Source organism: Petaurus breviceps, unplaced genomic scaffold (assembly GCF_028583685.1).
Source record: "Petaurus breviceps papuanus isolate PSGF00001 unplaced genomic scaffold, PetGlider_PUasm1.0 90919, whole genome shotgun sequence".
In the NCBI taxonomy this organism is placed as follows: domain Eukaryota; kingdom Metazoa; phylum Chordata; class Mammalia; order Diprotodontia; family Petauridae; genus Petaurus; species Petaurus breviceps.
Window position 1 is genome coordinate 32,724 of NW_027187378.1, and position 20,625 is coordinate 53,348.

General features: G+C 36.9%; 1 protein-coding gene across 3 annotated transcripts in view; it reads right to left on the reverse strand.

Moving 5' to 3' along the window:
• PAK5 (p21 (RAC1) activated kinase 5) overlaps positions 1-20,625 on the reverse strand; it is a 395,791-nt gene that overhangs the window by 7,395 nt on the left and 367,771 nt on the right. For all 3 annotated transcript variants that reach the window (XM_069075401.1, XM_069075402.1, XM_069075403.1), the window contains 3 exons: positions 20,027-20,160; positions 17,934-18,060; positions 10,406-10,531 (listed from right to left, as the gene is read on the reverse strand). In XM_069075401.1, the coding sequence (XP_068931502.1) occupies positions 10,406-10,531; positions 17,934-18,060; positions 20,027-20,160 (387 nt within the window). The remainder of the gene's footprint in view (positions 1-10,405; positions 10,532-17,933; positions 18,061-20,026; positions 20,161-20,625) is intronic.

Consider the following 20,625-nt stretch of genomic DNA (forward strand, 5'->3'; position numbering starts at 1 on the left):
AAGGCACATGAAGCCAGTAACCAGGCCCCTACCTCCCAGTACAAGAAGTGTGAGTCAGAGCCCTCTATGTGCCAGAAGCAGAGATCCACTTTAAAAGCCAGGAAATAGACAATCACAATAGAAAACAAAAACAAATTTGAAAAACAAAAACCATAGAATCATATTATGGTGAATAGGAAGAACAATGTTCACATTCAGAAGAGGAGCATTGACACTACACCTACATTTGAAACCTGAAAAGGGAATATGCAGGGATCTCAAGCCCAAAAACCATTCTTGGAAGAGTTCAAACAGGATTTTAGGTGATTTTTTTTGGAGGGGAAGGCAAGGCAATTGGGGTTAAGTAGGGTTAAGTGACTTGCCCAAGGTCACACAGGTATTAAGTGTGTCAAGTGAGGCCATATTTGAATTCAGGACCTCCTGACTCCAGGGCTGGTTCTCTATTTACTGTGCCACCTACCTGCCCCCCAAGAAGGATTTAAAAATCCAAATTAGAGAGGTAGAAGAAAAATTGACCAATTACTTTAACAATATAATTGGCAAAATGGAAAAAAAATCACTGAAAAGAATAACTCCTTAAAAAGTACAATTGGTCACATAAAAAAGGAGGTACAAAACCTAACTGGATAAAATAAGTGCTTAAAAGTAAAAATTGGTCAAATGGAAAAGGAAATACAAAAAATTGAGGAAAACAATTTGTTAAAAATTAGAATTAGACAAGTTGAAGCTAATGACTCTATGAGGCATCCAGAATCAGTCAAACAAAACCTAAAGAATAAAAAAAAATATAGAAGAAAATATAAAATATCTCACTGGAAAAACAATTGACCTGGAAAAATAGATCCAGAAGAGATAATCTAAGAATTAATTGGTCTACCAGAAATCCTTGATGGAAAAAAAGAGCCTGGATAGTATCTTCCTAGAAATCATCAAGGATAACTGCCCGGAGGTTCTAGAACTAGAGGGCAAAATATTCATTGAAAGAATCCACCTATCACCTCCTCAAAGAGATCCCAAATTGAAAACTCCAAGGAATATCATAGCCAAATTCCAGAATTATGAGGTTTTTATAACCTTCATTTTTTAGAATTCTCCCCAACCCCCTTCCCTATCAAGCTCACCTAAGAAACCAGCCTAACACCTATACTGCTGAGCCCCTGGGAGACTTACCAATAAGTCAGACCTGCCCAAGCCCACCAGAAAGGTCCACCAAGTCAGACCTGCCTAAACCTGCCAGAAAGGCCCACCAAGCAGAACACCATAGCCCCTCATTCTTACCTAGGAACTAATCAGGGGATTTTTACTATTTTCGTAACTGACGGGTCGTTAAGCAACACTGTCCTTTGACTTTTGTATTTTCCCTGCTTGCTTCCCTTGGTAACAGTTATGTTGTGGCTTTTGTCTATATAAATCCCTAAGAATATGCATCTTGGGCCTGCATGATTTGGATACATGCCCGTTGCAGTCCCCAGGTTCATTAAGCTCTACTATTAAAACCTCACTTAAAATGATTAATGGTCTTACTCGCAATTTCTCATTACAAGGTCAAGGAGAAAATACTGCCTAAAGTCAGAAAGAAACAATTAAATATCACGAAACTACAGTCAGGATCACACAGGACCTTGCAGTTTTCTACATTAAAACACTGGAATAATTGGAATATGATATTCCATATGGCAAAGGAGCTTAGAATACAACCAAAGTTTAACTACCCAACAAAATAGAGCATAATATTTCAGGCAAATAGATGGATACTCAAAGAAATAAGGGACTTCCAGACCTTCCTAATGAAAAGGCCAGAGATTAATGGAAAATCTGATCTTCAAATATAAGACTTGAGAGAAATAAAAAGGTAAATAGGGAAACACACACACAACTTGTTATTAAAAAGAGTAAACTATTTACATCTTTATATGGGAGCATGATACCTGCTAATCTTGAGAATTGTATAACTATTATGACATTTAAAAAGGATATGCATAGATAGAGGGTATGGGTATAAATTAACTGATGTGATGATAAAAACCCTAATTAAGGGGTGTGGGTTAGTCACCTTTCACAATCAGGCAGTCTGAATCACACCTGGACAGAGCTCTGACCTTGGAAACCTGGGTTCCAGTCTAGCACTGCCTGGGGGCTTTGCGTGACCTTTCAAAATGTCTATGTTATCAAATCCTTCCAGCTGCAACATGTTATGTGCCATGTTGCAAAATCCATCCAGCTGTGATATTCTGCATCCTAACATGGGGCAACTAGGTGGTGCAGTGGATAGAGCCCTGGGCTTGGAGTCAGGAAGATGACTCTTCCTGAGTTCAAATCCAGCCTTAGACATTTACTAGCTGTGTGACCCTGCACTAGTTACACGACTCTGTTTACCTCAGTTTCTTCATCTGTAAAATGAGCTGGAAAAGGAAACAGTGAACCACTCCAGTATCTTTGCCAAGAAACACCAAATGGGGTCATGAAGAGTCAGACATGACTGAAAAAACAACTCAAAAATATCCCATTCAACTTGACATTCTAAGTTCTAAGTGCCCTCCTGGCTCTGACATATGTTTCAAGGTCCTTTTCAGTCCTGTTATCAGCTCTGATATTCTCTGTTCCAGGGTCTCTGGATTGTAATGGGAGAAGAGGAAAGGAGGAGGCAGAAAAGGGTAAATTACATCACATGAAGAGGCAAAAAATTGTATTGTAGTAGAGGGAAATAAGGGAGCAAGATAAGCATTGTATGAGCTTTATTCTTATTGTTTTTGTTTCAAGGAGGGAATAACATACTCAGTTAAGTATAGGAATCTAATGTGAAGAGACACAAAAACTTATTATAGTAGAGGGAAAGAAGGGAGGGAGAAGAGCATTGTTTGAGATTTACTCTCACTGATTTGATTCAAGAAGGGAATAACATACTTTAAGTATAGAAATCTGAAGTGCCTTATAGGCAATAGGAGGTAAAAGGGGAAACAAAAGGGGGATTGGTTAGAAGGGAGGGATGAAGTAGTAAGGGAGAAGGGTAGGAAAAAGTAGAGGGGCTGAAAGGGAGGGAATATTGAGGGAGGCAGTGGTAAAAAGCAAAACTCTTTTGAGGAGGGGAAGGGAGAAATAAAAGTATAACTGGGGTGGTGGTAAATAGAATGGAGAGAAAGAAATGGATAATAATCATTATTGTGAATGTGAATGGGATGAATGCTCCCATAAAACAGAAGTGGATAGCAGAATGGATTAAAAACCATAATCCTACAATATGTTGTTTACAAGAAACACATTTGAAATGGGGATACACATGGAGTAAATGTAAAAGACTGGAGTAGAATATGCTTTAGCTAGAGTGAAAAAGGCAGGGGTAGCAACCTTAATATCAGACAAAGCAAAAGCAAAAACAGATCTAATTAAATGAGGAAGAAAACTATATCGTGCTAAAAGTCACCATAGACAATGAAGTAATATCATTACTAAACTTATATGCACCGAGTGGTACAGCATCCAGATTAGAGGAGAAGTTAAGGGAGTTAGAGGAAGAAATACATAACAAAACTATACTAGTGGAAGAACTCAACCTTCCCCTCTTTGAATTTGATAAATCTAACCTCAAAATGAACAAGAAAGAAGTTGAGGAGGTGAAGAGAATTTTAGAGAAGGTAGATATGATAGACTTCTGGAGAAAATTGAATGGGGATAAAAAGGAATATACTTTTTCTGAGTGGTACATGGCACACACACACAAATTTACCATATACTGGGACACAAAATCTTGCAATCCAGTACAGAAAGGCAGAAATATTAAATGTATCTTTTTCAGATCATGACGCAGTAAAAAATTATATGTAATAAAAGGCCATAGAAAGATAGACTAAAAACTAATTGGAAACTATATATAATCCTAGAGAACAAGTGGGTCAAAAAAACAAATAATAGAAATAATCAATAACTTCATTCAAGAGAATGACGATAGTGATTCATCATACCAAAATTTATGGGATGCTGCAAAACCAGTTTTTAGGGGAAGTTTTGTATTTCTGAATTCTTACATGAATAAAATAGAGAAAATGGAGATCAGTGATTTGGGCATTCAAATGAAAAAACTAGAAAAAGAACAAATTGAAAATCCCCAATTAAATACCAAATTAGAAATACAGAGAACCAAAGGAGAGATTAATAAAATTGAAATTAAGAAAGCTTTTGAGCTAATAAATAAAACTATGAGCTGGTTTTATTTAAAAAAACCCAGTAACATTGGGGCAACTAGGAGGCCACTATAAAGAGCATCAGCCCTGGAGTCAGAAGGACCTGAGTTCAAATCTGGCCTCAGACACAACACAAAAAAAACTAGTCATGTGACCTTGGGCAAGTCACTTAACCCCAATTGCCCTCCATAAAGAAGCAAAAAACCCCCCAGTAAAATTGATAAACCTTTAGTCAATTTGATTAAAAAAAGAAGAAAACCAAATTACTAGTATCAAAAATAAAAAGGGTGAATTTACCTCCAAAGAAGTGGAAATTTAAATAATAACTAGGAATTATTTTGCCCAATTATATGACTATACATTTGACAATCTTAGTGAAATGGATGAATATTTTACAAAATGTAAACTGTCCAATTTATCTGAAGAGGAAGTAAAATACTTAAATAACTCCATCTCAGAAAAAGAAATTGAACAAGCCATCAATGAACTCCCTACAAAATAATATCCAAGGCCTGATGGATTTACAAGAAAATTCTATCAAACATTTAAAGAACAATTAAGTCCAATACTTATAGACTATTTGGGAAAACTGGTGAAGAAGGATTACTACCAAATTCTTTTTATGATACAAATATGGTATTGATACCTAAATTGAGAAGAGCCAAAACAGAGAAGGAGAATTATAGACCAATTTCTCTAATGAATATAGATGCAAAAATTTTAAATAAAATATTAGCAAAAAGATTACAGCAACTTATCATGAGAATAATACAGTTTGATCAGGTAGGATTTATTCTGGGAATGCAAGTCTGGTTCAATATTAGGAAAACTATCAGCCTAATTAATTATTTAATAACAAAACTAGTATAAACTATGTGATTATCTCAACAGATGCAGAAAACCTTTTGACAGAATAGAACAACCATTACTATTTTAAAAAAGTACTAGAAAGCATAGGAAAAATGGAGTCTTCCTTAAAATGTTAAGTAGGATCTACCTAAAATCATCAGCAAGTATTATACGCAATGGGGAAAAGCTAGAAGCATTTCCAATAAAACTGCAGGTGAAACATGGATGTCCACTGTCACCCCTGTTATTCAAATTGATACTTGAAGTGTTAGCTGTAGCAATAAGAGAAGAAAAAGAAATGGAAGGAATTGGAATAGGCAAAGAAGAGACAAAGGTATCACTTTTTGCAGATGATGTGATATTCTTAAAGAAAGTCAAAATGGGTTCATGATTTAGATGTAAAGGCTGATATTATAAGCAATCTGGGAGAGCAAGGAATAGTTTATCTGTCAGATTTACGGAGAAGAGAAGAATTTATGACCAAATAGATAGAATTATGAAAAGCAAAATGGATCATTTTGATAACATTAAATTGAAAAGGTTTTGTATAAACAAAGCCAATGTAACCAAGATTAGGAGGCAACTAGTAAATTGGGAAAGAATTTTTACAACCAATGTCTCTGATAAGGATCTCATTTCACCAATATACAGATGAGTGAGTAAAATCTTTAAAAATACGAGTGATTCCCATATGATAAGTGGTCAAAGGATATGAACAGAGGAGGGAATTAAAGATATCTATAAGCATAAGAAAAAATGTTCTAAATGACTATTGATTAGAGAAATTCAAATCAAAACAACTTTTAGGTACCACATCTCACCAGTCAGATTGGCTAACATGACAAAACAGGAAAATGATAAATTCTGGAGAAGATGTGGGAAAATTGGAACACTAATGCAATCCAGCAATACCATTTCTAGGATTGTAATCCAAAGAGATCATACAAGTGGGAGGAGCATCTATATGTACAAAAATATTTATAGCAGATCTTTTTGTGGTGGCAAAGAATTGAAAATCACGGGAATGCCCTTCAATTGGGGAATAACTAAACAAGTTGTGGTATATAAATATAATGGAATAGTATTGTGTTATAAGAAATGTGGAGCAGATAGACTTTATAATAAACCAAAGATACTTATTTAAACTGATGCTGAGTGAGGGGAGCAGAGCCAGAACACTGTACGCAATTATAAACACATTGTATCTATGATGACTAACTTTGATAGACTGGGCTCTTCTCAGCAATGCAAGGTTATAAGAGAACTCCAAAAGACTCATGATGGAAAAGGCTATCCACATCTAGAGAAAGAATTATGGAGTCTGAATGCAGATCGAAGCAAACTACTTGTTCTCTCTCTTTTTAGTTCTGTTGTGTTTTGTTTCTTCTTTTTCTTTGTTCATTCTGTTGGGTATAATTCTTCTTTACAACTTGATTATTGCTTAATGTGAAGGTATATGTACAGCCTATATCAGATTGCATACTGCCATGGGGAAGGAGAGGGGAGGAGAGGAAGAGTGAGAAAATTTGGAACTCAAAAACTTGTGGAACTGAATGTTCTAAACTAAAACTAAACACATTAAAAATAAAAAAGGATTAGCTATATTTCCTTCCACCCTATCCCTCCTCCATTTATTCTATTTTCTCCTTTGACACTTTTCATTTTCAAAAGTGTTTACTTCTGCCAATCCCTTTCTCCAATCTGTCCTCCATTTTATCATCCTCCCTCTTATCCCCTTCCCCCCTACTTTCATTTAGGGTAAGAAATCCAATTGAGTGTGTATATTATTCCCTCCTTAAGCCAAATCCAATGAGAGTAAGGTTGACTCATTCCCTTTCACCTCCCCTACATTGTAGCAGCTTTTTCTTGCCCCTTTTATGTGAGAAAATTTACTCCATTCTATGTTACTTTTTTCCTTTTCCCAATATATTCCTCCCCTTAATTTTATTTTTCAGATATCATCCCTTCATATTTAAATCATCCTGTGCCCTCTGTCTATGTATGTACATATATACACACATACATTTGAGACATAGACACACATATCACCTTCAACTAATCTAATACTGAGAAAAGTCTCATGAATTATAAATATTGTCTTTCCATGTAGGAATGTAAACAGTTCATCTTTAATAAGTCCCTTATGATGTCTCTTTCCTGTTTACCTTTTCATGCTTCTCTTGAGGCTTGTATTTGAAAGTCAAATTTTCTATACAACTCTGGTCTATTCATCAAGAATGCTTGAAAATCCTCTATTTCATTGAATTTCCATTTTCCTTGAAGGATTATACTGTTTTGCTGAATAGGAGATTCTTGGTTTTAATCCTACATCCTTGGACTTCCAGAATATCATATTCGGAGTGCTCTGATACCATAATGTAGAAGCTGCTAGCTTGTGTTATCCTGATAGTGTTTCCACAATACTCAAATTGTTTCTTCCATACTTCTTGTATTATTTTATCCTAGACCTGGGAACTATGGAATTTGGCTACAATATTCCTAGGAGTATTCTTTTTGGGATCTTTTTCAAGCTGTGATAAGTGGATTCTTTGAATTTCTATTTTGCCCTCTGGTTCTAGAATATCAGGGCAGTTTTTCTTGATACTTTCTTGAAAGATGATGTCTAGGCTTTTTTTTTTTGATCATGGCTTTTAGGTAGTCCAATAATTTTTAGAATGTCTCCCCTGGATCTGTTTTCCACATTAGTGGTTTTTCCAATAGGATATATTTTCATTCTTTTGATTCTTTTTTTTTATAATATCTTGATTCTCATAAAATCATTAGCTTCCATATGCTCCATTTTAATTTTGAAGAAATAATTTTCTTCAGTGAGCTTTTGGACCTCCTTTTCCATTTGACCAGTTCTGCTTTTTAAGGCATTCTTCTCCCCATTCACTTTTTGGATCTTCTTTTGCCATTTGAGTGACTATTTTTAAGGTGTTATTTTCTTCAGTATTTTTTGGGTCTCCTTTAGCAAGCTGTTGACTCATTTTTCATTATTTTCTTGCATTAATCTCATTTCTCTTCCCAATTTTTCCTCTACTTCTCTTACTTGATATTCAGAATCCTTTTTGAGCTCTATCATGCATGGCCTGTGACCAATTCATATTTTTCTTGGAGGCTTTTGATTCAGCAGCTTTGACTTTGTTGTCTTCTTCTGGTTGTATGTTTCAATCTTCTTTGTCACCAAAGTAAGATTCTATAGTCTGATTTTTTTTCCCTCTGTTTCATTTTCCCAGCCAATTATTTGACTTTTGAGCTCTTTGTAAAGGTAGGACTCTTTTGGTAGAGTGGAGAGTGCTCTGTCCTAAGTTTCTGGAGTTTTGTTCAGCTGTTCTTAAGAGATATTTCTAGGCACCTGTAGATTTTCAGTTTCTCTAATGTGATATGATCAAAGGACAGGTGTTTACTCCTCTCCTGGCCTGTGGTCTGGTATGTGAGTGAAAACAAGCACTCTTTTCTGCCCCAGAACTGTGAGGAGACTTCTTCTCAACAGCCACCACAAGCTCTGCCAAACCCATGCTTCTCTTCACCCCAGGACTGCCACCCCAGACTGTGACCCAGATCCAAGCAGGGCCAAAGCAAAAGAATCCTGCATCAGTGCCAGCAAAGAGATCCCTGCAATCCCCCTCCAATAAGCTCCTCAATCCCCCCACCATCTGTGGGACTGGAGCTTTGGAAGCATCAGCTGCTGCTGTTGCTGCTACCTCCACTCCCCCAGGGCTAGATTCAGACAGCACTCTTCTCTCACATAGGTCCAATAGAGTTTTCTCACTGACCTTCAATTTTTTCTTTGGTATTTGTGTGTTGAGAAGTCTGGAAACTGCCACAGCTGCCTGGGATTCAGTCCTCTGAGGCCTGCTGTAGCCTGGGATGTGCCAGTGTGGCCCATGCTGGGCTGGACTGAGCTTTGCTCCTAGCCTGGTGCAAGAGACCATTCCTGTTGGCCTGCTGGGCTGTCTTCAGCCGGAGATGTGTTTCACTCTGTCATTTTGTGGGTTCTGTAACTCTAGAATTTGTTTATAGTCATATTTTACAGGTGTTCTGGAGGTGAATGGGGAAAAATCTCAGACAGTTCCTGCTTTTACTCTGCCATCTTGACTCTGTCCTCTATATTGTCTTTTCGAAGCAAATGTACAGCAGTTGGTTTTAAGAATACAGTTTCAGGGTATAGGGAGAAGAATATGCAGATGACACATGATTTCTGGTTAAAGAATTCAAAGTCTGAACAAGGGGCATGAAATAACCACACTATCAATTTCTGGTTACACCACCACATTGAGTCTGTTGGATGTATTCCTATCATAAGCTATATAATAACCTACATTTACAGTTTGTATCTCAGTGCCCAGATGAAAACACTGAATTGAGTAAATAATTCAAGGCTCCACAAGCTACAATGTACACACACATCCTCGGGCTTTATTCAGTCAATTTGCTCAATTCAGTGATTCTCATCACATTTTTACATTTAGTCTGCAGCGATACAATGAGGCTGATTCCCCAACACACAGATATATTGGATCTTATACATTATAATGGTTGATAATTCATTCAGAGCAGACTCCTTGGGAAATTGGGCACCTCTTCCAACAAAAATTAACAACTGTGATAGAAAATTTTTCATCCTTTAAGAGTAGATTTGAGTTTTAGAAAATAACTAAACATAATTCAGATTCAATTAGAACACTAGGATCACAGATTTAAACATGTAGAGAATTTTAGAGGCTGATGCTCTGCCTCCCCTCCCATCTCCTCCGACTTCATTTTGAAGATGAGGAAATTGAAGTACAGAGGGATTAAGTGGTTAAGTGAATTACCCAGGCTAATACAACTAGTGAATGTTTGAGGAAGAATTTGAACCCAGTTCCCCCTGATTACAATTCTAGTACTCTGTCAATTATGCTATATTGCCTGTCTAAAGAAAGTTAATTATATAACTGGATAGTAATGCCATTTTTTTAAATTTGGAAGGAAAAAAAAACGATATGTGATTGTTAGTGTAATGAAGCCAGTAAGAATAAGTTTCCTTCTGTGACTCTGAAGACAGTGTCATATATTTGTATACACATACATATGTGTCGTGAAATAATATACATACATATTTATAAATATAATATATACATGTGGGCATATAAATACATGTGTATACATATAGACATGTACATATAAAATACATGCTCCTATATATGCATTGTGCATATGCCTATGTGTGTATGTATATACACATATAATACAATACACATATACATATTATATGTGTGTATGTGTGTGTGTGTGTGTGTATTTCTCACAATCTTCCTGGCCTTATGACATACACAAATGCTTTCATGTGTTTCATGGTTGCAGAAAGGATGGATTTTTTTGTTTTTACTTACCTCTGTTCCATAAGGTAGTCTAGATATGACCTCTGGTGCCATCCAGTAGGGAGTGCCAACCAGAGATTTCCTCTTTGGGACTTCTTTGGAAACTTGGGCACAGAAACCAAAATCAGATAACTTTATCTGGAAAAATAATAGATACAACACATGACCTCACAGACCATATTCTCTGCCATTCTATATAGATATCAATGCAGCAAGACACAAAGTTAAATATTAAATGATTGGTAATTTCTTTTACTTTAGCAGATAATATTTTAATCTGCCTTACTATGCCTAGTACAGTGCTAACTGTTCCAACATGTATCTGATTTTCTTTTTATTTTTTTAAAGCAGTTGGGGTTAAGTAACTTGCTCAAGGTTACAAGTTATTTTGTGTGGGTGCCAAGTATCTGAGTCCAGAACCGATCCCAGGTCTCCCGATGCCAGGGCCGGCTCTCTCACTCACTGTGCCACCTGGCCTCCCCATATAAAGTAACATTTTTTTTCATTTTTTTTTGCTTTTGGGGGTGCAATTGGGTTAAGTGACTTGCCCAAGGTCACACAGCTAGTTTATGTGTGTGTGTGTGTGTGTGTGTGTTAAGTGTCTGAGGCCGGATCCGAACCCAGGTCCTCCTGACTCCAGGGCCAGTGCTCTATTCACTGCGCAACCTAGCCGCCCCATGATTTTCTTTTTAAATGATGTCTTCAAGGCATTATACATATATGTATATGTATATATGTATGCATATATACACAATATTTATATATGGTGATTTTCCTTTAAATTGATGTTCTCAACTGTACAATTATGTATGCAATATTAAAATAAAAGCAGGATACTTTGATTCTCTAAAGAAAATTAGAAACTCATCATCTAATAATGTTTTTACATGTTAAGTATTTATTAAGCTCCTACTATGTTCAAGGCATTTTGTTAAGGGCTGGGAAAGCTAAAAGATAGTCCCTTCTCTCAAAGGAGTTCATAATTGAATGGGGAAATGAATGGAATATCCTCCCTGCTAATATTCTTTAGAGCTTTTCCTCTCTACCAGTTCCTCCATGGAGGCTTCCTTCCAAACAAGATTATAATCTCCTTAAAGGGAGAGTCTGTTTCATTTTTAGTTTCTTATCCCCAGAGTGTTGCACTGTGACTGGCAAATAGTAGGCACTTACTTATTTGAGTGCTTTCAGAGTGACTGAATTCTCGATCTCTTGTTGGCTGAATGAATACCTTCTTCCTTCTCTGAACTTGCATAACAATTGTTTTACACATCTCTTTGTACTTCTATTAAGTTCCATGGTATAGCTATTTGTATATGTGTTTTTTTTTCATTTTATAGATTGTAAGATCTAAGAGCACAAAAGTTGTGTTTTAGCTCAGTATTTTAATCTCTATGAGTGCTTACTATAGTTATCAACAAGCATACTGTAATACCTAAGAAGAAATGGTTGGTTAAAGCTAAATTCTAAGGAATGTGTCTGTGGAAAGGAAAGAAGGGAAATATCCTCAAGGGAAAAGTTAAGTCCTATCATTTCTCTTTCCTGATAGACTCAGGATCAATGAAATATCTGAACAAAGGGGATGCCAAAAATGCACTACCAGGAATGATTTATCACCTCTCCCCAGTGTAGATTTCTGTTTTCATGCTTCAAGATGTGACTGGAAGCCTAATAATGTTTTCCATGACAAATAGAAGGGAGATGAGTGGAATGACTACAGATTTTAAAAGCTGGGATCATGTTTTCTACAGTAGGAGTGTAAGAACTTTTCAGTATCCATTGCTCATTGAGTACATAACAGAAAATTTTCTTTAAAAAAAAAAGTACACCTAACATAATCCCGAATAAATCTGCAATGCAGATAATGAGTACCCAAGTAATGACTATAATGATACATTGTATGTAGGTCCTAAAAGCAAGTTGTATTGCTCTGAGATGTCCCATTTTCTCATCTTGATAGGGTTGTATAGCTGTTCCATTTAGTAAAGCACCCCTTTACTGAAGAATCCTATTGAACTTCAGAAAAGTTGGGCTAATGGGAATGCCTGTTAAGATGAAAAGGGGCAGCTTGCTAGGCAAAGACCATCCATCTTGGAACCAGTCAATTAGAAATTGCCATTACTTATGTTTCTGGGTCTAAGTGATCTAATGGAAAGAACAGATGGCTTGGAATCAGGAAAACTCATCTTCCTCAGTGCAAATCCAGCCTCAAACACTTATAGTAGCTGAATGACCCTGGAAAAGTCACTTAACCCTGTTTGCCTCAGTTTTCCATGTGTAAAATGATCTGGAGAAGGAAATAGGAAACGTTTCAAATTTCTTTGACAAGAAAAGTCCAAAGGTGTCATGCAGAGTCAGACAGGACTGACATAACTGAACAACAAGCACAAACGAACTGTATTAAATTTATACTTGAACCTTACTTCCACAGTGAGAGTATGCAATTTTCAAGTAGGAATTAAGGTCATACAAACAAGTTTTGGGGAATAGAAAGGTTGGGGGTAGGAGTGAAGGTAGAGGGAAGAAGTTATAATCGCATGAAAAAATCTAGAACATGTCATTAAAGACAATTTAAAAAATCAACACTGAACATCTTCTTCAGAAATTCCTACACACAGAGAGGAGGGAAGGAACCTTAGAGGTCACCTAATTCAAACCACTGTAATGCCATACATAGAAGCTTTCCAGAATAACTGCTACTGTAAGCAGCTTTTTTTTAAAGGTTCTGATTACTCAGTATAGTGATTACTCTATTCCATAACAAAAGCAAAACATCCCTGGAAAATCAAGGTACAGCATAATTCAAAATACAGCATTCACATATTTCAAATTATCACAGAAAATCACAACATAATATTCACAACATAGTCTAAAAGTAAAATAGTCACTCAAGTTAATTCAATCAGTCACAAAATAGTCACTCTTAAGTTAATTCAATTAGTCACTTATCAGCAGTATCAAAGTATACAGTCAAAGTCTTCCACTCTTGGGGCAAAGTCTTGATTAACTCAATTAGTCACTAATCTGTAGTCTCAAAGTTTTCCACTCTTGGGGCAAAGTCTTGATTAACTCAATCAGTCACTAATCAGTAATAATAGTCAAAGTACTCAAAGTATAATCAGTCACTTACTCAGCAAAGTCTTATTAAGTATCATACACAAAACCCTCCACCCCTTAGGTCACTAGTAAACTCTAATTCCATAATTACTCAGTACCCAAGGAGAGGTCTTTTCATCTTGACTTGGGGCCTGTTCTCAGATTCCCTGGATCCCCTTCCATGGTCCCAGATTCTACCTGGATTCACCAAACTGTCACCTAGGTTCAATGGAAGACAGCTCCCAGTTCCTTGTCCAGCTCTCTGGGCAGGTCCTGCTCCACACTGGCGTTGACAGGGTCTGGTCCATGTCAGCTCCTTCACCATTTCTGCTCCAAGGAATTCAAGGCTCAATCAAGCTGCAAACAACCAAAGCCTCAGTATCCTAGCCATGCTTCAGTCATCTGGGCTCCTGGCTCCTGGACTCCAGGGCTCCAGGGCTCCTGGCTCTGGATTCTGGGCTTCTGGGATCCTGGGCTCTTGGGCTCCTGGCTCTGGCCTCCTGGCTCCAGGCTCTGGGCTCCTGTTCAGAAGAAGCTCCACCACCAGTTTTCAGAACTCAGTTCTCCATTCTTCTGTAGCTGTTCTGCCACCAGATTGCGGACTCAAGGAAATTCTGACTATGCCTCTCTGGGGCCCCTCCTATATACACAGCATTATCTACTTCACTTCCCTCAGCCAACTTCCTGTTAAGTCAGTAACAAGGGGACAGGAGTTCATACCTTCTGTTTCCCCAATAGAAGCTTGATCAGTTACTAAGTGCTAAGTACCTGCTACTTTTGCCAACACAAAGGGATCTTCAAATTCAGAATTACATTACCATTACAACCACTGGCTTTATAGATGAGCAAATTGACACCCAAAGAGGTTCTACTTGATCATGAGGCAGGTAGGCATAACAGAGCATAGAGCACTAGACTTGTCTGCCTCATATACTTCCCAGCTATGTCACTATAAGCAAGTCATTTAATAAATACCTTTCAGCTTCAGTTTTCTCACTGGTCAAGTAAACAATTATTGATTAAGCATGCATGTGTTGGCACTGTGATAAGCTCTGCAGCTATAGAGAAAGGCAAAAAATTAGTTCCTGTTCTCAAGGACTTCATAGTATAATTGGGAAGAAAACATGCAAACAATTATGTACAAACAAGATCTATGCAGCATTCAGTCTGGGGAAGACTCTGAGGAAGGGCAATCAAAGAGAGTAAGGAGGATTAGGAAAGGCTTTTTGCAGAAGTTAGGACTTAAGCTGAGACTTGAAGGAAGCCAGAAAGCCAGGAGGTTCAGATAAGGAAGGGAAGCATTTCAGACTTGGAGTACAACCAGTGAAAATGCCCAGAGTTATGGAAGGAACAGAAAAGAGGCTGCAGTATGTAGGGGATATTGCAGAATATATAGGGGGGAGTAAGGTTAAAAAAACACTGAAAAATAGGGAACAGAATTGCATCTACCTCACAGGGTTGTTGGAGGACATCATATGAGTTAACACATGAAAAGTGCTTTGCAAACAAAGCGCTATATAAAATCTATTAGGGTGGTTGTTGCTTTTGTCCTTATTGTTGTCTAGGTTGGCTAACAACTCATTGAACTGAGTACTTCAGATTCCACACCTAGCATTCTTTCCACTGGTGAAATGTGAGCTTCTTGAGAACAGAGACTATCGCATTTGTCTCTTTATTTCCCATGCCAGCATTGTGCTTGGTACATAGTAGGTGCTCAATAGATGCTTGGTGATTAATTGTACCATGGTGATTTCTTCCCTAATAAGTGACTATTGTGTTTGTTACAAATTTCTCATAAAAGAGTAATAAGTAAGGTGTTAGAGAAGAGGGAATGAAGTTGCAATGAAATAGTATAATATGATTTAGAGCTAGAAGACACCTTAGAGATCATCTAGGATAAGTCTATTATTTTATGTATGAGAAAACTGAGGTATGGTGATGAAATGAGTTACCTAAGGTTGCACAAAGTGAGTGACAGGTAAGACTGGAATTTAAGCCATGGGACTACAAATGCAATGCTTTCAGCTCCCCCAGGACAGGGCATGTCAAGAGGAAAAGAAGGACTGGGCTGGGCTAGAGTATCTTTGGGGTTTTTCTAGGTATTTGATGATTCTGAGATTATTTGTCCTCCTCTCAGTATAGCTCTTCCTGAAAGAGGACAGAAATTGTTCTATGGCATCTTATTTGTGTATGGGTTGGACTAGATGGCATGGGAGATGTCTTCTAACTTTAAGATTCTGTGATTCTAGAACTCTTCCTTATATGGTTACTCGATAGAATTATCCTGGGCTTCAGGCTTCCTTGCACTAACTTAGGTATTTAAATAGGGATGTAGAAAAGAAAGCAATGACCTCAAAGGGTCAACATGGCTTCATGGTGATCAATTTAAGCTCATGGTCCTGACAGAGTAGCATAATTTTTAATCCTGATATGTTTAGTAGACTGAAGATCACAGGAATCCTGCTGGCCTACATTTTAGCAAAACTTTTGACAAAATCTCTTGATATCCTTGTGAACAAGAGGAACTGATATGGGCTAGATGAAAGTCTGTTTAGATGGATTTAGAATTTCTTGAGTGATTAACTTTGATTTTTGTACTTTGAAGGATTAAAAAAATATAAAAAGATATTCAGTCCCCAGGTACCTCAGAAGTCTTATGAACCTGAAAATCTTTGGTAAAATTGAGGCAGTGGCAACTATTATGTGAACAGCTTAAATAAAACCATACTATTCCCAATCACCCTGTTCAATATCTTTACTTTCATACTTACCCTTAGTGCTATATTCTGTCATCTTACTGTACGTAAAAGTAGCCAGATAGTCAATAAAGCAGCTATTATGGGTCAGGGACTATGCCCAGAGCTAGAGATACAAAGAAAGACAAAAGATTGTCTATTCTCTCAAGTCCCACAGTCTAATAGGGAGACAGCTTTGTAGAAACGAAAACACAAAAACAGTTATGTACAAACAAGATACACACACAGATACATACATATTTGATAATACACATTTTCCCATCGATATGATAAACTGAAGAAAATCAATAGAGGGAAGGCAGTAGCACTAAAAAGTATTGGGGGAGACTTCTCATAGAAAATGGAGTTTTAGCTGGAAATTGAAGGAAGTCATGGAAGTCAGGAGGTAGAGATGAGGAGGAAGAGAATTTCCAGCCAGTGAAAACACCAAGAGTCCCATGATGGAGTGTCTTGTGCCAGGAAGAGCAAGGAAGTTAGCTACTGAATGGCAGAGAACATAGGGAGGTAAGATGTAAGAAGACTAGAGTGGGCCAAGTCACTCAGTTTCCTTACATATGAAATAGGGATAATAAAATAGGGCTTCCTCCATCTATTTCACAGGGCTTGGAAAAGTATAAGACATGGCAACAAAAAATGTTAAGAACTCTTTTTTTTTTTAGTAAATTTATATACACAACTGGGAGTTATGAGAAAATGGTAAAAATAATTGGTGAAAAAATGCTAAAAATATTAATGCAGATAAATCTTTTGGGTGTTTTTATTGTTTGTTTATTTATTTTTTTTTTTTTTGCATTCTGACTAAGCAAGAGCTGACTGGAAGGGTATCCCAAGGCCATTCAATGAAACACAAGTGTTCCTAGGTCTCTAGATTGTCCTTGACGGAATCATTTCTGAAAGAAGTCTGATACAGTGTCAAGATACCCAGATAATTATCACCATGCTATGTTTGGAAAAAAAGAAGTAACTTCTAAGAGAGGTTTTGTTCCATTTATCATCAATGCCATGGCCCTCACTGAAAGGGAGAGGCTTAAGTAAACCACATTGCTCAGATTCCATCTGACATCCATTCTGCTAATTCACATTTTCTGTGAGGTTTCTGCTCGTTTTTTCATCCTTCACTTCTCTGAAGTAATCATCTAAACCATAAAAAGTAGCTGATTCACTGAAGGAGCGTATGAAATGGCTGCCTTGACGACTTGTCCAAGCAGGTAGCCTCTGTGGAAATACCAACAATAGCTGGGTTTGCATACATTAGAGATTCTATATGGATAATGGCTCAAATAGGTTAGGCCTTCAATGAAATTTGGAATAGAATAACAAGAGATATTTTGAGTCATAAGAGTAGACGAGAGCTCATTTTAGTTAGGATTGAAGCAGGAAGGGGAAAAGGAAGTCTCTATACTCTCTGAGTCTTTATACTCACTATTCAACAAAGAAACACACTTTCAATTTGGGTTCTAGTTTAAGGTGATGGATGGCATGACATTTTCAGGTATCATGATCCTAGCCCATGATATCCCTCTTCATGAAGCATGTGGAGATGGGAGGCAGAGACACCAAGTTGGGAAACTCAGAGTCTAGAGGAGCAAGGATAATAGGGACAGCTGTCCTTGGAGGCTGATGTGCACAGGTGATGATCAAATGTCATTGTGTGCTTTTACTAAAGGTAAGGAAAATCTTTTGTGTCTTACCCGGCCATCACTTGTCAGAAGGATGGAGTCACTCTTTATGTCTCGGTGAATAACTCCTTGATTGTGAAGGTAAGAAAGGGCCCTCAGGACTGATAAACAGACTGTAGCTATTTGTTCTTCATTCATTCTGAAAAAAAGAAATCATGTTTACAAAGCAAGTTTACAGGATTGAGCATAACTCTTAACCAAAATCAAATGGACAGGTAGAGCATGTTATGTGGCTTCATTTGGTACATAGCAGATGCTTAATAAATGCTTGTGAACTGACATTTGATTTGACACATACAACAGTCTTTAAGTCAGCACAAACTTGATGGCAATGGGCCCCAAAAGCTTACCTATTAAATCTATCCTAAGTAATTGGGGCAGTTGGTAGTTCAGTGGATAGAGTGTCAGGCCTGGAGTTAAGAGGACTTGAATTCAAATCTGGCCTCAGACCCTTACTAGCTAACTCTGAGACTCTGGGCAGGTCACTTAACCCTTTTTGATCCAGTTCCTCAACTATCGAATGGTCTGGAGAAGGAAATAGTAAACCCCTCTAATATCTTTGCTAAGAAAATCTCAAATGGGATCACAGAGAGGAAAACACAACTGAAAGACTCAGTAACACAAATCACATATTAACTAGAAATCCCATCCTGAGATTATGTTAAATTATACTATTATTTTAGTAATTCTAAGCAGTTTCTGAATATTTCTTAACCAGGTTAATGCCAATCATACACTGAAGCTACATGAATAACAGGTCAGGTAGAATAAGAGAAAAAATCTTCTATATTTATAGGAACATATGTTCCTTTTTACCTAAGATTATGTAGGTACTTAACTAGGTTCATTCAAAAGATAGTAGTGATATTCTTGGATAAAGCAAATGAAATGAACAAAAGTGAGGGAAGGGAAGGGGAGGGGCCAAAAGTCTTCGTCTTATTTGGTTGCTTGGGAACATGTTGATCATTTATGACTGACCTAGCAATGTCAAACTGCCAGTTTTGACATCCAACAGAGGAAAATTATTCTTTAATTTCTTTCCATAGTTATGGTGATTACCCAGAAGGGAAAACCACTACTTATCTTGGAATTCATTTATGTTGACATCAGCCAAATATATCTTAAAGTATTATCATACAAGATGTCCTAATCTTCCTTCTATTGCATTTTTCCAAACTTATGAAATCTTAATTTGTTCCAAGCAAAAAACAAAAGTCTATAGTTGGTCTATAATAATAATTGACTACATTACATTGTGAATCAACATTTGAGAAGTCATCTCTCAGAAGTTCAGTCTTGATCTGCTAAGATGTTCTAAGACTGATCTCTAACTCAATTTATTTGAACTATTCAGGGCTAGCTGAAGTTTGCAGTATTATTACTATAGTTTTTATTTCTAGAAATCTCTCCATGCTAAGTTGAATTTAATTCAGAGAAATGAGAATGAACTGTATTTCATCTAATAAGTCAATTTGATGACATTTATCACAATTCTTAAGGTAGAAACTTCCCAAATTTGTATAATCATGGTTTAAATTTTGTATATTTCAGACCCACCCCGATAATTTCTTAACTGCTTCCTCTTCAGTGTTGATGCCCTAGTCCCAGTTATCTGAACTACTAAAAGAAAAATCAGGAAAAGACAAAAAGATAGATCCCCTATCAGGAGGAAGAGAGATAAGTTGCCAATTGGGAACTTTTCCCTGATTAAATCCTGAAATTGAAATTATATTTAGGGGAAGACAAGGTTTCTTTATGAAAGAAATAGATACATAAGGATGTTGATATGAATGTTATGCTTTATTGAATAAAGGTTAGTTTATTGCTGAATAGAGTTCATCATATTATGTGATTAGACCCTTAAAATTATTCACAGTAGCAGTCCTCAGGTGTACTGCTGTGATTGGTGTTACACCTGTATATTGTATGGAGAGCGTGGTATGATGGTAAGATGCAATGCCTACCTATGAATTTCTTAGAATTAAATTGAGACATTAACAAGGATGGCCTAATAATTACATGGGTCACTGGGGTATCACCTGTGAGGGAAAGATAAGTGTACGAAAAAAGTCTCCCAGCGATCTGTAGGTACTAAAGACACTTACCTCATGTGAGTTACTATCTCAGTCAAAGCTCCACCTTCCAGGAACTCCATGACAACCCACAGCTCATCACCAACAAGATAACTATTGTACATGTCAACGACATTGTCATGATGATAATCCCTCATTATTACAACCTGTACAAAAGAAAAGGAAATGATATCTCTATTAGTTAGTAAAGAGGTAGCCTGGAATAGGAAACATGGTTTAACCAGGAAGAACTGGGCTAAAATCTTGCCCTTCTCATATCTACTAGCTTTGTGCCAGTAGGCAAGTTACAAAATCTCTTTGTGTATCAAGAGATTCTCTAGGATTTATTCACTAAGTCAAAAATAGGAGCCCCTAGAGTCACATACTGACAAAATCAGAAATCCTTCACATTTTTGATTGCATGAGAAGTTGAAATCCATTTTTTTCCTCTAGAGACAGTTGTTCTCACTATTAGACTTCTAAAACTTATAAATGTGTAAGGGTGGGATTCTATTCTCCTTATCCTAATCAATCAATCAACACAATAAACTGGATATTATGGAATTTACTTCTTTAAAAAATTCTTATAATAGGAAGATAAGTCTATAATCAATTTGAAAGGACCATGGGAT